This window comes from Echinops telfairi, unplaced genomic scaffold, assembly GCF_000313985.2.
Source record: "Echinops telfairi isolate 266 unplaced genomic scaffold, ASM31398v2 ScPeMD7_18;HRSCAF=68, whole genome shotgun sequence".
NCBI classification, from domain to species: domain Eukaryota; kingdom Metazoa; phylum Chordata; class Mammalia; order Afrosoricida; family Tenrecidae; genus Echinops; species Echinops telfairi.
The window spans coordinates 86,346,426-86,368,925 of record NW_022103915.1 but is presented as its reverse complement, the minus strand read 5'-3'; the positions used below and the strand labels follow the sequence as shown (position 1 = coordinate 86,368,925).

At 39.7% G+C, this 22,500-nt stretch overlaps 1 protein-coding gene and 1 non-coding gene across 8 annotated transcripts in view; both read right to left on the bottom strand.

The window, feature by feature from the left end:
- CHD8 (chromodomain helicase DNA binding protein 8) overlaps positions 1-22,500 on the bottom strand; it is a 64,466-nt gene that overhangs the window by 9,441 nt on the left and 32,525 nt on the right. For 6 of the 7 annotated variants that reach the window (XM_045288221.1, XM_045288224.1, XM_045288223.1 and 3 more), the window contains exons 10-30: positions 21,696-21,779; positions 18,253-18,390; positions 13,332-13,453; positions 12,953-13,196; positions 11,709-11,885; positions 9,241-9,384; positions 8,725-8,980; positions 7,952-8,162; positions 7,577-7,772; positions 6,609-6,776; positions 6,252-6,431; positions 6,001-6,111; positions 4,859-5,055; positions 4,449-4,648; positions 4,188-4,368; positions 4,013-4,102; positions 3,680-3,783; positions 2,521-2,650; positions 1,415-1,490; positions 884-938; positions 535-742 (exon numbers count right to left, since the gene is read on the bottom strand). In XM_045288221.1, coding sequence (XP_045144156.1) covers positions 535-742; positions 884-938; positions 1,415-1,490; positions 2,521-2,650; positions 3,680-3,783; positions 4,013-4,102; positions 4,188-4,368; positions 4,449-4,648; positions 4,859-5,055; positions 6,001-6,111; positions 6,252-6,431; positions 6,609-6,776; positions 7,577-7,772; positions 7,952-8,162; positions 8,725-8,980; positions 9,241-9,384; positions 11,709-11,885; positions 12,953-13,196; positions 13,332-13,453; positions 18,253-18,390; positions 21,696-21,779 — 3,272 coding nt within the window. The remainder of the gene's footprint in view (positions 1-534; positions 743-883; positions 939-1,414; positions 1,491-2,520; positions 2,651-3,679; positions 3,784-4,012; positions 4,103-4,187; positions 4,369-4,448; positions 4,649-4,858; positions 5,056-6,000; positions 6,112-6,251; positions 6,432-6,608; positions 6,777-7,576; positions 7,773-7,951; positions 8,163-8,724; positions 8,981-9,240; positions 9,385-11,708; positions 11,886-12,952; positions 13,197-13,331; positions 13,454-18,252; positions 18,391-21,695; positions 21,780-22,500) is intronic. The other variant, XM_004698451.3, reaches the window with a different exon arrangement.
- LOC115868869 lies at positions 2,004-2,113 on the bottom strand. The gene has a single exon (XR_004045833.1). It is a non-coding gene; the product is annotated as a small nucleolar RNA U6-53/MBII-28 (small nucleolar RNA).

Genomic DNA, 22,500 nt, shown 5'->3' with positions numbered 1-22,500 from the left:
GATTACAAGGATCTACATGTGACCTCCTCCCTGGGGGACGGACAACAGAAAAATGGGTGAAGGGAGATGTCGGACAGGGAAATATATAACAAAATAATTTACAAATTATCAAGGGTTCGTAGGGAGTGGGGAGCAGGGAGGGAGGGGGAAAACGTGAGGAGCTGATGCCAGGGGCTTAGGTGGAGAGCAAATGTTTTGAGAATGATGCGGGCAATGAATGTACAAATGTGCTTTACACAATTGATGTATGTATGGATTGTGATAAAAGTTGTATGAGCTCCTAATAAAATGACTAAAAAACAAACAAAAAAAGGATAACACTTCAAGACAGAAAAAAAAAATTTACCTGTAGGGAATTCTAAATAAATTCTGTCCAAGATGTTTTTAAATATAAGGGGCTTCCAAAAGTTTATGGACAATGGAATGATAAGACAATGGTACTTTCCATGAACTTTTTGAAGCCCTTTCGTACAGAGCTCGTTCGTGGTGGATGGAAGGCAAACCTCCACTCAAACCAAATTCTCAATACTGTACCGTTGCTGTTTTTCCCGACGTGCGATTTCTTTTAGCTTAAAGGCTGCCTCACAGCGTCGCCGCCGCCGGTCCCCACGTTCTGCAGCTTCTATCTTCATTTGTTCTCTCTTATAACTGCGCTGATAGGCTGTTACGAGTCGCCGGAGCCTAGCAGTCAGGGCAGAGCCTGGAGGCCAGAATAAATGGCCTGGTTGTTGGGTCACCTGGGCTATAGGATGCAAAGAAAAACCTATTTTAACTCACCCAAAGGCAGAACTCTTAGAGATCACAGGGTAAGAACGAATCCAGTCAAAATTTCCCCAATCCCACCACCCCATATGAAAGTATACTAATTGACCTAGAACTTTACCTTCTTCGGCATCAATCACTGAGATCTCCTCATCCATCATCATCAAGGGATCACCCTAGAGAAGGAGATCCACCCCAAGGGATGGAGGGGGAAGGGTAAGGGGGGAAGCTGGCAATCAAATCACATCTTTGTGTGTCCGTTTATGGTACCACGGGGTAAAGAAAAATTTCCAATAAAAGAAACCTCACCAAAAGTTGGAACCAACCAAATAAAGTTACAATAAGAAGTAGATCCTGAAATGTCAATCTCTACTAAAAGTTCAAAGACAGTAAGACTCGGGAACTCAGCAGTCACATACTACCCTTCAGACTCCAGTTTAGGCTCCAGCTCCTTCCCCTCTTAGCACTGGTTTCCCCTGGCGGGCACTGCAACTCCTTCAACCAAGAACTTGTATTCTCCATTGGTGGTTATTGCATCATGAATGTATCAGGAATTATTGAGATAGGTCAATGTACTTCAAGATTCAGAGAATGAGAAAAAGACCTAATTGGGAAAATTCGGAAAAGTTCAACTAAAATGAGAATCACTTACCTCATCATCTTGGTCCTTCGGGGGACCCTGCAGGGGCTTATATTCAGGATCTTCACAATCCTTATCAAAGTCGACCCTAAAATTACCCAGAAGTACAAGAATATGTGAGTGATATATCTTACATTATTAAGAGAAACCTAAGAACCTAGTCAAGCACACAATCCAGCAAGGGAACAGCCTTTTCTCTCCTGTCCCATGAATGGCAGGACAGGGTAAGCTCTCAGGTACAACATCTAACGGAACAAAAAGTTATAATAAAGTAACTAAGTGCCATTATAAATTGCTTGAAAATGAGACACTTCTCTTTCTCTTGTTAGTTTGGGGGGAGGGGGCCTTAATATTTTGTCCCCACCCCTATCACTATTAACTTACTAAAATTATTTCACTTGAAGGATCTGTGTATTCTTGTGTGTGTATTTTGACTAGCTTGATGTATTGAACAAAAGGTGAGAGAATTCAGGATTTGCAATGAATAAATGATTCAATTTTCTCTGAGAACTACAAGTGGTCCCTACATCAAGTAAACTGAAGTGATTATCAGAGACATGTCTTAATCATGAAGGAGTAAACCGAGACAACTATGTTACACGCCCTTCAGGTCTCCACATGAGAAGTTTTGTTAAACTCACTGGCACCCAAACCAGGGCAATAATGCCCTACCTGGTGGCTCAGTATTAGCATGGCAACTCATCATGAGGGCATGTATCCAAGGCACTGTAAATGTTTTCAAGAACTACTGGGAAAAGAGAATACAAGGCTACCCGTCTACCAAGTAAGCTCTCTCTGAAAGCTGCCTGGCTGTCATTTTTCAAGAGGCCCAGTTATCTGCTCAGCTACTGTGGCTGTACAGAGAGCTCTGTAAGACAAATGGAATGCAACACCAAGCTAGCCATTTGGGAGTAACTCTCAGTGTCATGTTTAGATGTGCGGTTTTTAGGGTCCTTCTGTTGTATTTGCTAAAGATTTATCATTTATGGCAAATAATAGCCACCACTAAGAATCTCAATGGGTTCTGTCAAGTCTAAAGTTATCTTTTCACACAAATTACTAATAAGCTTTTATACGTTGGGTTTAGTCCTTCAAGGGATTTAAAAACCAATGATTACCCTTCTACAAGGTCAGAGAAATTATCCAACACTCGATGCTCTGCTGCAATGGCCTTGTCATCTGGTCGGCCAGCCTTTTCCAGGAAGCACAAGGCTGGGTCTGCCCTCATAGTATTATATTTCTCATAGCCTAGAAGAGAACCATGTTGAAGAACATCAGAGAATCATTTTGCTCATTTGTACACCCCTAGAATGATAAAATTACGTAGGCTACTTTGCCCTAATACAAAATATATTTTAAATGTTGTACTACTGTTGGGTTACATTACTATATTTCACATTTTAATAGCAATTAAAGGCACAAAGCCTCATAACTGAATTTCATCTAAAAATCTATAAATTAAAGCAAAACATTTACACAGCCATTTAAATAGAAATCTTACTACCATCATTTAACTGCTAAGTAAAAGAGAACACTAAGAAAATCAAATCGTTTAGGCCCAGCCCCCTAATTTTCAGATGAAGGTTAGGAAACCTGGACTTACAAGCAAATCGGCACACTTAATGACCATTGGATAAATGAACTTATCATACTTCAGGAAGTTTGGATTCTTCTAAACCTGTCTCACTGTGCATCAGGACACAGTAAATCTAAAACTGCAAATACTCAAGGAGTTTTCCTCATCCCACACATACGTGTGTCCCAAGGATCATGAAAGAAGATGTGTCCTAATTATCTGGGTTGGAAGTTAGCACTCACTACCTGTCGTGCCTGGGGTTTAATATCAGGCAAAATTGCAAGGGGAATGTCTCCCTTTTAATACTCAATTTTTGCATCACTCACTTGCTTACACCTATATCAGAGTAAAAGCTGAGCATATCAGACACGGAGGACATTTAGATAAGTGGACACTTTCAGCAAGCACAAGAAAGTCATACACAGTAAGTGTGACTAATGCCCCGGATTTGTGGAATCTTTGTGGGAACTGTGATTAGAAACCAGATTAGATTCCTACCTCAGGATTTAATGTTATCCATTTGCTCTTTCTTGAACATCTATTTATAGGAACTGCTCTGTTCTAGAGATTTAAGAACTAGTTTTACAGTCAAACAAAGAACAACCAGAACTCATTTATCAGTTGTGAGTATTTTGCTAAATGTATTATTTGTAGACATAAATCTTCATTGGGGAAATATAAGGCAAGGAGAAGATACTTACCATGCTTAAAAACTCCAATGAGCAAGGATTTATCCGCCTCACTATCCCACCATGTGGTTGGAACCTCCAACTGATCCACTACTGGGAACCATATGTCAATCTCACTAAAGGGAAAAGCAGGCAGAGTTAGCGTAGTCATGCAGGAAATTTAAAAAAATGACCTTTGGAAAAAATTTTCATCGCTTATGCAGCTTTCCTATGTCCTTCAATTGGTGGACTAAAGAATGACACATAGGTTTTAATTATCAGATATCCTAAAAATAGAAAACAAAATAAGCACAATTCTCTTCCTGAATAAGGCAGGGTATAGAGAAAACTATTGCATAATTTTACCTGGCAATGGTACCCCCTAACACCTTCTCTGCTTGGTCTCCAATAACCTCCTGTCTTAAGTAGTAAAGCATTCGTACTCGCAATAGCACCCTGGAAGGGAAGAAGAGCAGGTTCAATAACAACACACAAAGTGTGAGATGGAAATGTGTTAGCCTTTGCTAAACTTCATCCTTACTTATTACACTGGTGTTTCAAGTGCTTCTTATAACTCTCATCTTGGAACAGAGTGTCAGGATTATATTTTCGGATCCAATCTGCCTTATGGATATCAAAAGTGCTCTGTGACTTTACTTTTTTACCCTTGCGTCCACGGGGCACAGGGATAGAGAGACCTGGAGATGGGGTGACATCAAAGACTTGAATTGAGAAAAACTCTTGGACCTGAAAAGGATGACAGAACCCAAAGAAAGATGAAAAGTAATGGGTTGATAATTACCTGAATGATTCTGCAATTCTTTTGTCTTGCCATTTTCAGCAGGGCTAATCAAGTCCCAAATAAAACCTTTGATATTTTCATCCCCACGATAGTGTAGAAGACAGTACACAAGAATAGCTCGGCAAATTGTCTCCACGTCTCGCTCTGTCATACGTCGCTTGAAGCGTCCATGAGACAAGATATCTCGCCACCGTCCCCAGCTAGAGAAAAGGGATTGGTTTTCACTCAATGATGTCCTCCTGACTCAAAATTCAAGAATTAACAGATCTTAGAAATACATTGTAACAGAATAAACTTTCTCAAAGTTTCTCATATTAGCCCTCTCATTGGTCACAGCCTCCATTTTGAAAGTCACTCAGCAATCTAGCAAGAAGGAGCGTCACTGTCTCGGATTGCACATATGTTCTTACCCGTATACCAGGAGGTGCTTTTCCACCCGAAAGCAGTCTGTGCGCCCGTAAGCATGATGGCGGTCATGTCGACGGGAGCGCGGTCGTTCATCATCCTCACTTTCCAAATCGGAGAATTCCACAAGATCGTCATCTTTCAGAGTACTGAAGTGACGCGTCTGTTTTCGTACTCTCGGTGTGTCAATCACTAGGTTATTCTACACAGAGAATGGGAAAAGTAACTCGCTTTATGATGTGTTTCATGGGCTAGTCCTTAAGACAATCATAGATTGAAATTGCCTTGAATGCAACATATTCAGATACCCAGAATTTACTTAGGACTTCAAAGCTAACCTGCATTTTACGTTAAAACTTAAACTAATAGCCATCTAAGGCAGGAAAACTGGTATCTTGTTTGTCTGGAGCAACAGAGGAAGAGTTAGGAATAAGAAATATGTAATGTGTGGCTAATTGCCCTCCAACAACCAATGCCTTCTTTGCTCTGAGATCAGAAGAACTAGATGCTGCACAGCTACCACTTGGACCCAACACTGGGATGAGAAGACTCTATAGCAAAATGATCAAAAGGGAGGAAATACACAACAGACTTCATGTCCTCATGGACTGCCGACTCTCTGAGCCACAGTGACTGGATGACTTCCTGAACTCATGGCCGTGAGGTGCTCTCTAAAACGTAAATATATCCCCTCAAGTTGCTTAAAATGCCAAACAGTAGTGCAGCTACGCAAGTGAAAAATACCTACCTTGAGCATTACTGTCTTCTAAGAATGATGTGGGCTAAAAGTAGGAGCTCTGGTGGCACTGTTTGGCAAATATTAGAATGGTAATTTCAAGATTGGCAGTTCAAACCCACCAATCAGAAAGCTTGTAATTTTGCCACAATTTGACAAAAAAATCAGTACATGAATAACAATGAGTACAAAACAGAAAATGTTCTAGAATTGACAATGGTGATAATTGCACAACTCTTCTTGATAGGATTGAGTTATTGAACTGTATGACATGTGGATGAAATGCTAATAAAACTTTACATTTTATTATTATTTTTTATTATTTTTAATAAAACTTTTTAAAAGACTCTTAGAAGCCGTTTGTCTTTGTAACAATTCCTTAAAAAAAAAAAGAATAAAAGGTAAGCTCACCTTGCTATTGAGTAGATCCATGTCTAGGTCAGCCTTTTTAGCCCACTTTTGCCAAAAGTTGGGGTCATCCAAAGAAATATCTGTCCTATTTTCAGAAGCAACAAAGCTGGCCTATTGAAGAACAAAGGCATAGAGGGAAATTGACCATAATATTTTTTAAGGCAATGGGTAACCAATAACTACAGTTAACAAATATTTGAGCTTTAGAAATTACTATCTGCCTTTCAGTCTAGTTTCTGGCATGAACCTACCTTAGCAAAGGTAGAACCTTTTCCTTCAGACTCAATGGTGATGGTTGTAGTTCGTCTCAACAAGATCTGGTCAATGTCCTCTTCACAAAACTTAGAGCCTTCATCATCTTCTTCCATGATGGCTGCATATGCACCTTTTCTTAATAAATCCTCAATCTCCTTCTTAGAGAACTGTTGGATCTAAACACAAAAATGAAAAGATGACAAGGGTACCAAGAGTATAGCCACATCCTATTATTTTAGTTATCTTATTTTAAGAAATAATAATTGAGATATTCCTAAGCAAAAGCAGCTTCTGTCTTCCTCCATCCATCACTATGCTGTATTATGAAGTTTATATAGACGAGGAGGACTCACTCCAGTGATGTTGCCATCTCGACCACTCATAGACTGTAGCACAGCCTTATCCAATCCCAACTTGAGGCTAGCCTTATCAAACATCTCTCTCTCATAAGAATTACGAGTTATGAGACGATATACTTTCACAGCTTTGCTTTGCCCAATTCGATGACACCGTGCCTGAGCCTAGTTAAAAAGGAAAGGAAAGGAAAGGAAAAGTGAGAGACTGTAAAATTAATTTGGGGAAAGGGGGGGGGGTGATACAAAATACCAAGGGAGATCAGCTAAAAATAAAATTTTAAAATATGGTTCAAGATGAAATTATTGTCTTATTATGTTAGAACTGGGGCCAGAAAATTGTGTAGTGACAGCATCCATTTGTTGTTATGTGCGGTCTATAACAGCTTTTGTGCTAGAGCAAAGGAAAATACATATCCTCTTCCCTTACTGCCATGGGAAATTTGAAAGTACAAATCATCATGAAAAAAGTCAGTTTATGAGCCACTGGAGGATGACCACCACACTATTACATAGCTGCCAAGTTAAATACTTCTTTAACTGCCAAACCACTGAGAATTACAGTCCAGCCAAGTTGACCATTTATAAAACCATTTACAGTCAGATGATACACTGCTTAGGTATCTTAAAGGATTCACACCCTGGTTTTGTTACTGTTAGATGTGTGTCATCAATGTGTCGAGAGACTTTTTAGTATTATCATAAATGTGAAATGTCAGCTAATGATAATCGACAAGTAAGAAAGGGTGTAGTTAAAACAGAAATCACATGGACTGAAATGCAAATATTTACCTATTTGGATCCTTATAAAATAAATGTGCTAATCCCTGATCTAGACTGTCACCCCTCATTAAGTAATTAAGTCCATACTATCTGAAAAACAAGTTTTTCTAAGACATCCTGATTATGGTGAAAAGATTCTGGTACCTACCAAGTTAGGTAATCCCTAAGACAATGTCTTCCTTTACCTGTAGGTCATTTTGAGGATTCCAATCTGAATCAAAGATGATACATGTATCAGCAGCTGTGAGATTAATACCAAGCCCACCAGCCCGGGTGCACAGCAAGAAGACAAAGCGGTCTGAGTCAGGCTTGCTAAAGCGGTCAATAGCAGCCTGTCGAAGATTGCCTCTAACTCGCCCATCAATCCGCTCATAAAAGTACCTGTACAGAAATGACAGAAGAAGGGGAATAGGTTAGAAATAGCAGACTACAAGCAATATCAGTACAGCCATTATTCTTAGGGGACAAAAACTTTTTTAAAAGATTGAGAGTGAAGTTTAAATACTTGTTCCACACCTGGGCTAATGAGAATGCAAAGCTAAAAAAGATTCGTTTCTCACCTCCTCTGGATTAGATAATCCTCTAAGATATCTAGGCAGCGCACCATCTGGGAGAAGATCAGAACCTTATGGCCGCCTGCTCTGAGCTTGGGCAGTAATTTGTCAATCAGAACCAGTTTGCCAGCTGAACGAACCATGGCCTGCAGGTGGAAGTCGTGAGGTATAATATGGCAAGCTTCCCGAAATTCTGTGAGGATTTTTTCTTCGGCACCTGTTAGAACAAAACACAAACCTGATGTTGAGACCCAAAAAAGCACAGTTGATGGAATTTAGATAAAGAAACAAAGGAAAAAATAATCTGTTTTGAGATCAACATGATATACAAAAGTATACAAGTTTATCACCAAGAAATCATAAATCATCTCTGTGTTACCCAAAATGTGCCCAGTAAGGTAGGTCTAAGATTATAATTGGGAGACAAGCCTGTCAAACTGTGGACACAGATTACCACGGAACATGCACATCACTGTCACCAAACCAATGCACTCAAAATAATGACAAAATGGAGCATCAGTGAGGACATGTAGTCAGAGAAACAGCCTTCGTTCTTTTTTACAAATTTCTAAATACTAAACCTCATTTAATTTTGGAGATTATGCAACTACCAGGGTAGGAAAAAATAGAGACAGCTATTCCACAGAAGAATTTTTCTGAAAGGAGACCCCGCCCTTGAAATTAGGCTGAATCAGCCAGAATACAGTTCTGAGGAAGATAATTTCAGAAAACAATACAAATAGTTAAAAAATCCAGGAAATGTCCAGGAATTGTCTCACCATTGATGAGATATGGATGGTTGCAGCATTTTCGCAACTCCATCATTGTGTTGAGCAGATTAGGCATATTGGTGTGACCTGCTCCTTTGGAAAGGAAAGAGAAATTCTTCTCTAAAATAGCCCGGTAGTATTTCTTCTGGATGTTTGTCAGCTCTACTTCAATAATAGTTTCCTGTTTGGGTGCTAGGTTTTTCTCGACATCTTCTTTGAGTCTTCTCAGCATCATTGGCTTGAGAATAGCCTGTAGCTGTTGAACCTGGTCCAACACAGAGCAAAAGTACGTTAATAACACGGAGACCAATGTTCTCACATGTGGAAATAGGGAGAGATAAAATTAAGCATTTTCTAGCATCCGAAAATCCGGATTTTTGGACATACCACCAGTGATGTAGCACATGGTTATACAAGGACGTCAGACAGGCTCTTGTCTTGATGCATATGGCAATAGATGCCTGCCTGGTACCAACTTCCAACTGTTCTGTCCTGGGCTAGTATATCATCGGGTATACTTCCTACCTGCTCTTCGGTCTTGAGATCTCCAAAGTCCTTGAGGAACTCCGATTCTGAAGGAAACTGTGAAGGTTCCAGGAAATGAAGCAAGCTGAACAGTTCCTCCACAGTATTTTGTAGCGGAGTTCCTGTGAGTAGCACTTTATGTTCCTAGAAGAGGAGAAAACATAGAATGGAAGGATGCGAGCACAAAAGAAATGCTGGGATTTTCAATCAACTACATAATCTTTAGCTTTAATTTCTTTATCTGTAAAATTTTGGGAAATAGTCCATAGTGCTGTCTTATCTATCACTTTGATAAGCATAAAACATTTCCAAGATTCCCCTTGGTATTATTTTGAAAATGATAATAACATAAGACACTAATAATTAGAAGTAATTGAGAAAATGGTAATTCAGATTACGGTTTTGGGGTTTTTTTTGGGGGGTGTGTGTGATAATTTTATTGAAGGCTCTTACAATTCTTATTATAATCCACACATCAATTGTATCAGGCATATTTGTTCCTATGTTGCCATCTTTTCTAGACACTTTCTATTGAGACCTTGGTGTTGGCTTCCCCACCCTCATGACCCCTTGATAGATCATAAACTATTATTTTCATATCTCACACCAACCACTGTGTTCCTTCCCCCATGGTTTCCGTTGTTCTTCCCCCTAGAGGGGTGTGTGGTTGTGTATAAATCATTATGATCGATTCCCCCCTTTTCCCCTCCCCCCCGCCCTTCTTCCTACCCATCTGGTATCACTGCTCCTGGGTTGCGTGTGTCGTGAGCTCTTCTTATCTCTTATCTACACCTGTGTACATGCTCTGGTCTAGTCCAAAATGAGAGGCATCACTGGGGGCATGGTAGTGGGGGGTGAGGAAGCCTCAAGGAGCCAGAGGAATATTGTGTGTTTCATTGGTGCTTTACGGCACCCTGGTTGACTCATCCCTTCCCTGTGACCCCTCTGTGGGGGATATTCCATTGTCTGCAGTTGGGCTTTGGGTCTCTGCTCCGACCCCCCTCGTTCTCAACCATATGGTTTTGTTTTGTTGTTAAAGGGTCTTCTGATGCCTGTTACCTGGTCCCGATGACACCTCATGATTGCACAGGCTGGTGTGCTTCTTCCATGTGGGCTTGTTGTTTCTCTGATGGATGGCTGCTTGTTTTACTTCAAGCCTTTAACACCACAGCCGCTTTATTTTTTAATAGCCAGGCACCATCCTCCTCCTTCACCTCATTTGCTTATGCACCTGTTTTGTCTTCAGTGATTGTGCCGGGAGGGTGAGCATCTCAGATTGCCAATTTGTTAGAACAAAGTGTTCTTGTATTGAGGGAGGATATGAGCAGAAGTCTAAAGTCTGTCTACTACCTCAATGTACTGCCATATAAATTTATGTACATAGGCTAATACCACTATTTCTATGGATTAATGTATTTACATATGGACACACCTATGCTTGTACCTCTATCCATAGCTTTGCTTCCTAGATCATGTTTCCTTTTACCTTCCTTCTGCCCCACCATCACGCTTGCCCTTCTGCCTCATAGTGCTTCCTCTCAGCTAGATTGCTGTTGTGCCAGCACCCCCAGGATCTCTATATCCTCACTGATTTTTATTCCCTGGTTGTTCCCTGTCTGTGGCGTTGTTTGCCCACCGCCCCTTCCCTTCTCCCTGCCAAGTCCCCTCAGGACCACCGGTCCCATTGCTTTCTCAAGCTTCTTCCCAGGCCTGTCTTATGTAAGCAGTCGCATGTGGTATCATTGTTAATTACTTATGTCTCTCCACACTCACTCCTCACAGAGGGCCGAGTATGTCCCCTACGAGGGAAAGTACCTGTGCTGGGTTAAATATGGCCATTAATTCTTTGTAGTTCCTCCTATCAAGTTTCACCCTTTGATTCTGGGTTTGCCTTGTGATTTGATCTGACAAAGAGAATGTAGCAGAGGGGATACTTTTAAAATTTCAAAGCCTACACCTCAAGCGGCCTTGCAGTTTCTACTTTTGCCCCCTGGAAGCACTGACCAAGACTCCCATGGAGAGAAGCCCAGTTGGGCCCACTGGAGGATGAAAAGACACAGGGAAGCTAGTCGAGGTGGTGCATGTGTCACTAATTGTCCCAGGTAAGAGAAGCAGCAAAACACAGCCTAGCAGAGCCCAACTAAAGCCGCCGCACTAAGGAATCATGGGAAAAAATAATGGATTTGTTTTACATATTGGGTAAGCTTGGGACAGTGTATTTTGTTCTGGAGCATTAGTTAGAATACAGAAACTCCACCTGGATGAGGACACTGAGCAGCTATTCTTTCTCAGTTCTGAAACGTATGATTTTTACATGACTTTCAGGTCACCACTCACCACAGACCACACACCACTCAACAGGAAGACGACGCTTTTCCTTCTCTGCTACATCACAACTGACTTAATTGCACAGAGAATTCGTTCCTTGGAGTCAGAGTTTTGTTAACAAGTTAGTGTGGAGGACTCACCAGGTCCATGTGCTTGAGACTATCAAGCAGCTTGCAGTTACGGTTCTTAAGTCGATGGGCCTCATCAATGATGACGCACCGCCACTCAATTTCACGAAGCTCAGGGCAGTCTGACAATATCATCTCAAAAGTGGTGATCAAGGCATCAAATTTGTATGCCCCAGGAATGAGGCGCCCCTAAGCACAAGGGCAATACAGTTATAAAAAGCCTAAGATGTACCTAGAGACTTTAAAAAAATTTTAAATCATTTTATTGGGCGCTCTTACAATTATCTTAACAATTTATTGTTCAATCACATCAAGCAATATTGAAAAATTGCTACCACAATCAGTTTCAATACACTAGAAATTTTTTTGAACTGTCATTTTCTTTTCTATATTTAGGCAAGTGTAGGTTTAATAAAAAAATATGAACTGTATCCTGTCCCCATTGCCTATCATCCAAATCACTGCATGTAAGTTACATTACTTCTTCAACATATTCAGCTTTTTAGAATAAGGACATACTTCACTGAATGAAGTTATATATTTTTGAACCTGCTCATGTATTTCTGACCTAAATCTTTCCTTAGTTATCATAGTCCACAAATGCTGGACAAAGCTGAAGCAAGCAAAATAAAAATTAAAGTGAAAATAGTTAATAAAGTACATGCAAATAAAAGTTATTGCTTAAAAATGGACAGAGCTAACCAATTAATAAAATTGAGCCATAAAATGGGATTTCATAGATTTTGACTTGGCAGAAATAAAGCTACTAAGAGAAACTAATGGTATAAAAACATTCATACAATTCAATTTGATAGAAGTAACTGATTATTCTAATTTTTATCCTAAAATTTATATAACAAGGAATAATCTTGGTAAATTTTTCTGCACACTAAGAAAGAAGAGGCTTAAGGTTACCACTATATAATATGGAAAATTGACCAAAGAATGAAAAGCGGTTAAATAAACATACCTTATTAATAAAAATTCTTCAGTACTGCTAAAATCACTTTTAAGTTTATTTTTTAAATCTGTAGTGTCTCACACACACACACACACACACACACACACACACACTTCAGAATTCTACTGATCCAAAATGTCCAGTATGTGAAAACAGCTGAGAAAAGGCCTGTAAACTGCTGCATAAAAAAGCCTTAAATCATCGTTTTGTTTTTAATTTCTGAGGAGCCTATGAAATTCTAGGTATGCGTGCTTGCTTTCTCCAAATGACAGCACTTCTAGGACATAGAGCTCACCCGTGAATCTTTGCAGTACATCTCATACTGCTGAATCATCTGCCGGCTGGCCAGACTGCCATGGTACACAATAGTGTTCATCTCTGTCCACGTATTGAATTCCCGCTCCCAGTTAGTAATGGTGGACAGTGGGGCAATGACCAGAAAGGGGCCATGGATGCCCACGTTATAGACCTCCTGTAAGAAGGCAATGGATTGAATAGTTTTGCCCAATCCCATTTCATCAGCCAGGATGCAGTTCTGCCTGCAGATTCAACAAGAAAGGCATGTTAAAAGATACGACTTTGAAAAAAAAAAGTAGGTATGAGAAACTGTTTCAATAATTAAAAGATAATCCTCAGACGGAGCCTAAATCTTATGGATACACTGTTCTCCTTACCTGTTATACCAATTAAAAAGCAGCCAGTTGACCCCTTCCAACTGATACTCCCTTAACTGGTTTCTGTTTTTATATTCATGTGACAGCTCCAACTTCTTCCAGGAACTTGCCTGTGGCCGATTCTTAAAAATAAAATATACGAATAAACGGGGAAAAGACAGAAGCAGAATTACACTAGATACTGGGTAATTCTGGTAGTGGTAGTAAATTTAAAAATATTATTGTACAGATTAAACCATATCAAATAATTTTAATTATGAGTTTATAGCAATACTGTTTTTAAAAAGGCATGGAAAGAAAAAAGTTCATACAACGCTCTTAAAAAAAACCCCAAAACAACCTCACTGCCACCCATTCAATTCCAGCTCTGTAAATGTTAGGAAACTACTTCATTAGTTTTGAAAATTGGCTAAAAAATAAAGAACTCCTTTATCTTATCTTTTCCAATAAAAGGAGTTCTGCTGGCTTGTTGCAGTATGGGCTAGAATTTGGGCTGCTAACCACAAGGTTAGTGGTTCAAATTCACCAGCCACTGCAAAGGACAAAGATGAGACTGTCTGCGTCTATAAAAACTTAGTTTTGGAGACTATATACTATGAATGGGAATCAGCTCAGTAGCAAAGGGGTGTTTTTGGTTCCTTATTTAAGGAGGGTATCAAAAAAGTTAGTGGAAAATCATATGGTTGACTTTAGCAGGCATGACAAATTAAGTAGGAATAATATCACAGTCATCACCAAAAAAAATACTTAAAGTTCTGCCTTGAAGTACAATGCTATATGTGACAGATAATACTTTCTTATACATACAAGGAAATCCAGTTAATACAACTATGGAATCTTTTTTTTTTTTTTTTTTTTAAACATTTTATTAGGGGCTCATACAACTGTTATCCCAATCCATACACACATCAATTGTGTAAAGCGTATTTGTACATCATTTCTCAAAACATTTTCTCTCCATTTAAACCCCCGACATTAGGTCCTCATTTTTCCCCTCCTTCCCCGCTCCCCCCTCCCACATGAGCCCTTGATAGTTTATAAATGGGTATTTTGTCATATCTTGCCCTGTCCGACTTCTCCCTTCATCCACTTTTCGGTTGTCTGTCCCCCAGGGAGGAGGCCACACACAGTTCCATGCAATCGGTTCCCTCTTTCCTACCCACTCTCCCTTTATCCTCCCTGTTTTGCCACTCACACCACTGGTCCCATAGGGCTCATCCATCCTGGATTCCCTGTATTCTCAGTTCCTATCTGTACCAGTGTACCTCCTCTGGTCCAGCCAGTCTTGCAAGACAGAATTCGAGTCATGGTAGTGGGAGCGGGGAGGAAACCTTTGGGAACTAGAGGAAGGTTGTATTTCTCATCATTGTTACATCGCACCCTGACTGGCTCATCTCCTCCCCGAGACCCCTCTGCAAGGGGATCTCCAGTGGCCTACTAATGGGCTTTGGATCTCCACTCCGCACTGCCCCCATCATTCACTATGGTAAGATTTTTCGTTCTGATGATGCCTTACACCTGATCCCTTCGACACCTCGTGGTTGCATAGGCTGGTGTGCTTTTTCCATGTGGGCTTTGTTGCTTCTGCAACTATGGAATCTTATGCTTACCAACCACTAAAGGTAGTGAGAAGAAATGCAAAGTTGAAAACAAAGAGGAAGAAACAATAATGGGAAAATATGGCCTTGGGAACAGAAATAAAGCTGGAAAGCTCATGACAGAACTTGTTAAGACCAACAACTTCATTGAGAACACTTTTTTTCCAACAACATAAAGCGTGACTAAACATGTACTTCATCAGATAGAATACATAGGAATTCATTGGACTACATCTGTAGAGATAATGGAGCAGCTCACTATCAGGAGCTGAAGCAAGGCAAGGGACTAACTATGGAACAGACCATCAATTGCTCATTTATAAGTTAAGGTTGAAGTTATAGCAAAATGAAAAAAAAGTTCACGAGAGTCAAACTATGACCTTGGGTATACCTCATCTGAATTTACAAACCAACTCAAATACAGATTTGATTCACTGAACATTCGTTACAGAACACTTGACAAGATGCAAGATGACATCAAGATCATCACACATGAAGAAAGTAAAAGGTCATTAGAAAGATAAAAAATAAAAGATCAAAGTCAATGTCAAAAGACACACTCAACCTAGTTATTGATTGTACAGCAGCTAAAGCAAATAGAAAAAATGATGAAGTAAAAAAACTGCAAAGGAAATATCAAAGGACAGTCTGAGAAGACATATTATAACGAAATGTGCAAAGACATCAAGTTTGGAAACCAAAATGGAAGACAGTTCAGCATATATGAAGCTGAATTGAAAATGAAATTCAAGCCAATATTGAAATGGAAAATTCAGTTCCAATATTGAAAGATTCTGTGGGCGAAGCACTGAATGATACAGGAAACAACTAAAGAAGATGAAAGGAATACAGAGTCACTGCACCGAAAACAACTAGTCGACACCCAGCCATTTGCAGAGTCGGCATTAGAATCAGTGGCATTTAGGGAAGACATCCCAACTGTACGGAATATACTAGCAAAAAGTAAGGCATCAGGGAGTGATGGAATACCAATAGAAATGTTTCAGCAAGCTGAAGAAGCACTGAAGCACTGACTCAGGTATGGCAAGAAGACAGCTGTAAGAGAACCATATTTGTACCCATTTTAAAAAGAGGTAACCCATCAGAATGGAGAAATTAATGTCATTAATATCACATGCAAGTAAAATTTGCATCACTCAAAAATTGTTGCAGCAGTACACTGACAGGGAGCAGTCAGAAATTCAAGCTGGATTCAGAAAAGGCCATGGAATGAAGCCTGTCACTGCTGATGTCAGATGGATCTTGGCCAAAAGCAGAGAATACAAGATGTTTACTTGTGCTTTATTGACAAGGCAAAAGCATTCATTTGGGTAGATCATAACATGGACAGAACTGAGAAAAATGGGGATTTCAAAACACTTGTGCTCATGCAGACCCATTCATGAGTCAAAGGCAGTCATTCAAACAGAACAAAGGAATACTTGGTTTAAAGTCAGGAGAGGCGTGTTTAGCGTTTTAGGCTTTCACCACGCTTCTGCAGTTTGTATGTGGGACAAATGATCAGAGGAACTAGACTATGTGTAGAATGGACTGGATGAAGCTTACCAACTTGTAAGTGACATAACCTTGCTCGCTGAAAGCTAGGAGAACTGGAAGCACTTGATAATCTGTAGCCTACACTATGGATTACAATTCAATGTTGAAAAAGCCCCAAATCCTCACAATTTGGACCAAAAGACAGCATCATGATAAACAGACTGAAGTTGTCAAGAATTTTATCTTGCTTGGATGCACAATCAATGCTCATGGAATCACCAGTCAAGAAATCATACGATGTATTACATTGGTAAATCTGCTGCACAAGATGTCTTTAAAGTGCTGAAGAGCAAATATGTCATTTTGAAGACTAAGGAGTGCTTCACTCAAGCCATGGTATTCTCAATCATCTCATACACAGGTGAAAGTTGACACTGACTAAGGATGACTGAAGAACAATGAATATATTTGAATTGTGGTGTGCAAAACATATTCAAAGTATCATAGACTGCAAGAAGAAAAACCAAGTACGTCTTAGAAAAAACATAACCAAAATGCTGGAAGCAAAGATGGTGGAACTTCGTCTCACACGATTTGGACATGTTATCAAGAAAAAACATGATAGCGTCAGGGTCTTAAAAGCTCGAAGGTAAACAAGCGGCCATCTAGCTCAGAAGCACCAAAGCCCACATGGAAGAAGCACATCAGCCTGCGTAATCACGGTGTGCCGAAGGGATCAGCTATCAGGCATCAAAAAACAAAAAATCATATCATTGTGTGCTCACCTCCATGATACGATCACTGAAGACAAATGGGTGCATAAGCAAATGTGGCGAAGAAAGCTGATGGTGCCCGGCTATCAAAAGATATAGCGTCTGGGGTCTTAAAGGCAAACAAGCGGCGATCTAGCGCAGAAGAAACAAAGCCAGCATGGAAGAAGCACACCAGCCTGTGTGATCACAAGGTGTCGAAGGGATCAGGTATAAGGCATCATCAAAACAAAAAATCTTACCATAGTGAATGATGGGGGGAGTGCGGAGTGGAGACCCAAAGCCCATTAGTAGGCCACTGGAAATCCCCTTGCAGAGGGGTCTTGGGGAGAAGACGAGCCAGTCAGGGTGCAATGTAGCAGCGGTGAAAAATACAACTTTCCTCTAGTTCCTAAATGTTTCCTCCCCGCTCCCATTACCATGACTTGAATTCGACCTTGCAAGTCTGGTTAGACCAGAGGATGTACACTGGTACAGATAGGAACTGAAAATACAGGGAATCCAGGGCGGATGAGCCCTACAGGACCAGAGGTGTGAGTGGCGAAACGGGGAGGGTAGAGCGAGAGTGGGTAGGAAAGAAGGAACCGATTACAAGGAACTATATGTGACCTCCTCCCTGGGGGGACGGACAACAGAAAAGTGGGTGAAGGGAGAAGTCGGACAGGGCAAGATAATGACAAAATACCAATTTATAAACTATCAAGGGCTCATGAGGGAGGGGGGAGCGGGGAGGGAGGGGAAAAATGAAGACCTAATGCCGGGGGGCTTAAGTGGAGAGAAAATGTTTTGAGAATGATGAGGGCAATGAATGTACAAATGCGCTTTACACAATTGATGTGTGTATGGATTGGGATAAGAGTTGTATGAGCCCCTAATAAAATGATTTAAAAAAAAAAGATGGACTGTCAAGAGTGGCTGCAACAATGTGCTGAACGTTACAATGGTGAAGATGACGCTGGATCCAGCAGCGTGTCTGCTGTGCATGCTGTCCCTATGAGTTGGAACCAAAGTTACAGCATCGAACAATAACAATATTCTAAATACCAATATACTTACCACCCTTTTGAGTTCTGGGTGCCTTGATTGGATCCGTTTAAATTCTCGAATCTTGCCCTCATCAACATCCTCTTTGAGTTCCCAAGTACTATCCTCATAGGGCAGAGAGCACCATTTCACTAGGTAGTAAATTACAGGCTAGGAGAGAAGAAACCCAGGTATTAATAAACTGATTTATATGTTCTAAATGGACAATATTTTGATAAGACAACTGCCCATACTTCAAATCTGCTAAAAAATGTTGATCACCCATACCACTGGCTCATCTGCTGATGTACTACTATTTGTGGCTATTTCTCCATGTAAATTACCAGTAGAATCTGCTCTAAAAGAGAAGTTTCTGAAAAATGATTTCTAGAATATTGCACATTAAAACAAGTAGATGCACAAAGACGATTCTTTTTCTACACTGTATTGTGTTGAATTTGGTTATATTTGTAGGAGCGTAACAAGATGGACAAATCTGGGCTTCTGAGTTGTTGGATCTCAGAATATAGATGCTGCTTCAAAAGTAGCAAAAGGCATGGACACAGCACAGATAAGAGCTCAGGACACATGGAATCCAGGTCAGATAAACCCCTCAGTAACAGACTGGAGATACCTGGAGGGGACAGGTGGGGAGAAGAAAGGCGAAGAAACTGTGGGAGAAGGGAGACATAAGATATGAAAATAATAATTTATAGTTATCAAGGGGTCACGAGGGTAGGAGGGAGGATAAAAAGACCTGATACCAAGGCCTCAAATAGAACATGAATGTTTAGAAAATAATGATGGCAACATATATACAAACATGCTTAATACAGTGACATATGGATTATTATAAGAGCTGTAAGTGCCCCCAACAAAATGATTTTCAAAAAAAAAAAGTAGTAAGACTAGAGACCATTATGCTTAGCAAGCACAATCAATCTTAAAAAGACAAATATTTAATTATTATAAGGAAAAACAAAGTAAAAGAAACGTGGTTTATACACCAAAAGACAAGCCCTCAATGACTATGAGGCGGCCAGGGTCTGGGTTGGAAACATGGAGAGGGAGCAAAGAGGATATTGAGGAGGGAGGAAGAATCTAGGATGGGGGGAGAGAACCACATATCGAGGGTTCATCATTGTTTCATTTCTTGAGACCAGCTGTGTGTGTGTGTGTGTGTACACACATTGTACCTCCTTAAAAACAAAAATATTAAAATTCCACCAGATTTCTTATCTCTCAAACTTAAACACTGTTCGGAGTGACTTAAAAAAGGGGGGGGGGTGACATAAAACTGAAATGGACTTTACTCAAGCAAAATCACTTCAAACAAACAAACTAAACAAAGGACCAAAGCCAGGCGTCCAGCTACAGACAGTATTATGCTTTAGGCAGGCCTCCTCCTGCAAGGAGAGGGTAGTGGTGAAATGGCTCCTGGCCTGGCCTCACTATTCACGATGATCTTTGCATTTCCATTTTGGCTCACATAAAGACGACATTAGGCCTAGCAGAATCCACGGGGATCTTTAATGACTAATTTATTGAGTACCCCTTAAAATAGCTAGCAAGAACTTTTAAAAGTTATAGATCAAGGTATCCTAAGAATTACACAATCCTGTTACTCTTTTACCCTTTTTTTGCAAGAGGGGGTTTCAAAACGTTGTGGGGAAATTCCATTATCTTTTAAGTCCATTTCTTCATGAACTTCCTGAAGCTCCCTCAATTATAGTGCTTCAGGCATTCTCAATGTAAAGCCATTTGTTCAAGGCACATATTTCCAATATCACAGCTTATTTTTCCATGGAGTCAGCACTTATTTATCCACTATTAGATAATATTAATAAATTAAACTCATTTTGTGAAGGGGGAAAATGAAAACAAAGTATAGTATCACCCAATGTTAGGAACATAAAAATCATAGTATCGGGGTACCAAAACATTTCCATTTGTTGTTCCACTTACAGACCATATCCCACAACAACCTAAACAAAAGTCAACAGATTTTAGAAGGATATGTATGGTGATGAGAGAGAATCAAGATTTTCAAGGCAGAGATCCTGAAGTTAAGAATTTAAATAATAACTAATTTGTCTTGACTAATAACTACACATCCACAGAACACACACAGGATGGACATGCATTATCTAAGGAATGCTTGGTAAGATTTGAAAATACATGGAATTATAGTAGGTTCCAGACTTAGTGATTAGAGTGCTTGGATGCCAAGTGAAAGGTCAGTAGTTCAAATCTACCAGTCATTTCACAAGAAACAGATGTGGCAATCTGCTTCTATGAAGATATAAAGCCTTGAACATTACATGGGGCAGTTCTACTCTGTTCAGTATGGTGGCTATGAGTTGGAATCAATTTGATGGTAGTGGGGTCGGTTTGGTTGGACATCTAAAGTTCTATCTAGTGACCCTGACAATTTACAAAATAAAGAAAACCTTGCAATTTTATAGAGGAAAGAATCTGACTATAGGGCCTGGAAGGGTACTGTGGGACAAAGCACAAAGTTCATGAGTGAGCTGAGCTCACATCTAGCACTGACATCTTAACAAGGGTTTGTTGTTCTCTACTGGCCCACTATGTAAGAAATAACTTTCAGAAGTGATAGAAACTTTATGTATGAAATGTCACCCTACAAAAGTTAAACCAACTACTACTAAGAATGGTGGACAAGGCCCCAACAAAATGATTAAAAAGAATGATAATTCATAAACTAAATTTGAATTTGAAGTAAAATTTAATGAATGTTGAACCCCCCTGGTGGCTTACACCTGAGACACCATTCTACAGCATTTTTAAACAATGAAATATAAAACTATCAGTATTTCAGCATGTTTAAGATCATTGTTCCCAAATAAGCTTTACTACAGTGATTCCCAACTCAAGCTACTATGCACGAAAGCCCCTGGAGATAAACTTAAAGCACAAATCGTTAGGGAGTGGGGGGTGTCTCACCCTATACTTACTAAATGTGAATCTGTGGGATAGGGGGGGGCCTCAAAATTGGTTAAAAGCACAGATTCATATGCAGATCTGCTTCAATAACAACTGAAAAGACACTATTGAGTTCCAAAAATACCCTCATGATGTGGAAAATGCTAGGGTCCTACACAAATGATTTACTTACATCTGTATTTAGAGATTTGTGAAACTCCCCCCCTGCCTATAGTCAATTCAATGTCCAGGGTCACTCATATAAAACTAGAAGAAAATGAGAGTAAATTAAATAAAATTTCAGTTCTTATATTAAATTCCAAGATGTTTGATTATTTGGGAATTTTTCCTTTTAACTTCTCTTCCTATATGCCTACCTTCCCATTATCACTCTGTGGATCCCTCAGAAAATTTTAAAAATACCTTGTCAATCCTAAGTTTTTCAGCCATATCTGAAAAATAAAATACGGACAGGCAGACCAGCAGAAATCTAGAGTTCTGCACAGTCTGTCTTCTACATTCCTACTCACCTCCCCATTGTCCTTGTCAATGCTATGAGACTCATCCAATATCCTGTCGACTTCTACGTAGTCTGGATTGAATGGCTCTTCATCCTAAACGAGTTAAGAAATAGAACAATAAGACCAAAAGATTACTATCCAGTACACTCACTATTCAACCCACTTTTAGTTGATGACACAACTTTTTATTTATCATGAAAACAGATGTTAACAGATAGGATGTATTGGTTTTCCTAATATCATAAACTCTATAAACTCACCATCTTATCTGTTACCAAAGAGAAAATATCTCTTCTCCCTAACCAAGCACACTCTCTCCATAGTTTAATATAGATTCCATCAAATACACAAATACGCAAACAGAGAAATACAAACATGAGCTCCTATTATGCATCTTCAACAGTACCTCCCCCTCCACTCTACATCCCTTTGGTAACTTTTCCTTGGTTGTGTTTCATACCCAAGCTTTTCCAAAAGTTTTAAGTGAATGCTATCTCCATTTCATCACCTCCTTCTCATTCTGATCTGTCTTCTAGTCCACTCTGCCCACTTTCATCACGCAACAAAAATTACTATTCTCAAAGTCACTAATAATAATCTATAAAGTGCTGAATAAATGGCATATCTCAATATTTTCTTATTATACCTCTAAAGAAATATGAACAACCTTCACTCTCTCCTTTTAAAGCACTTGCTTCCTTTAGCTTTCTGAGACACCACATTCTTTTGGTACTTTGCTCTCCTCTTAAGACTTGATTTTTACTTTGTTCAGTTTTTCTCTAATACCACTGTTGACTCTTTTTTGTCTAAGTCA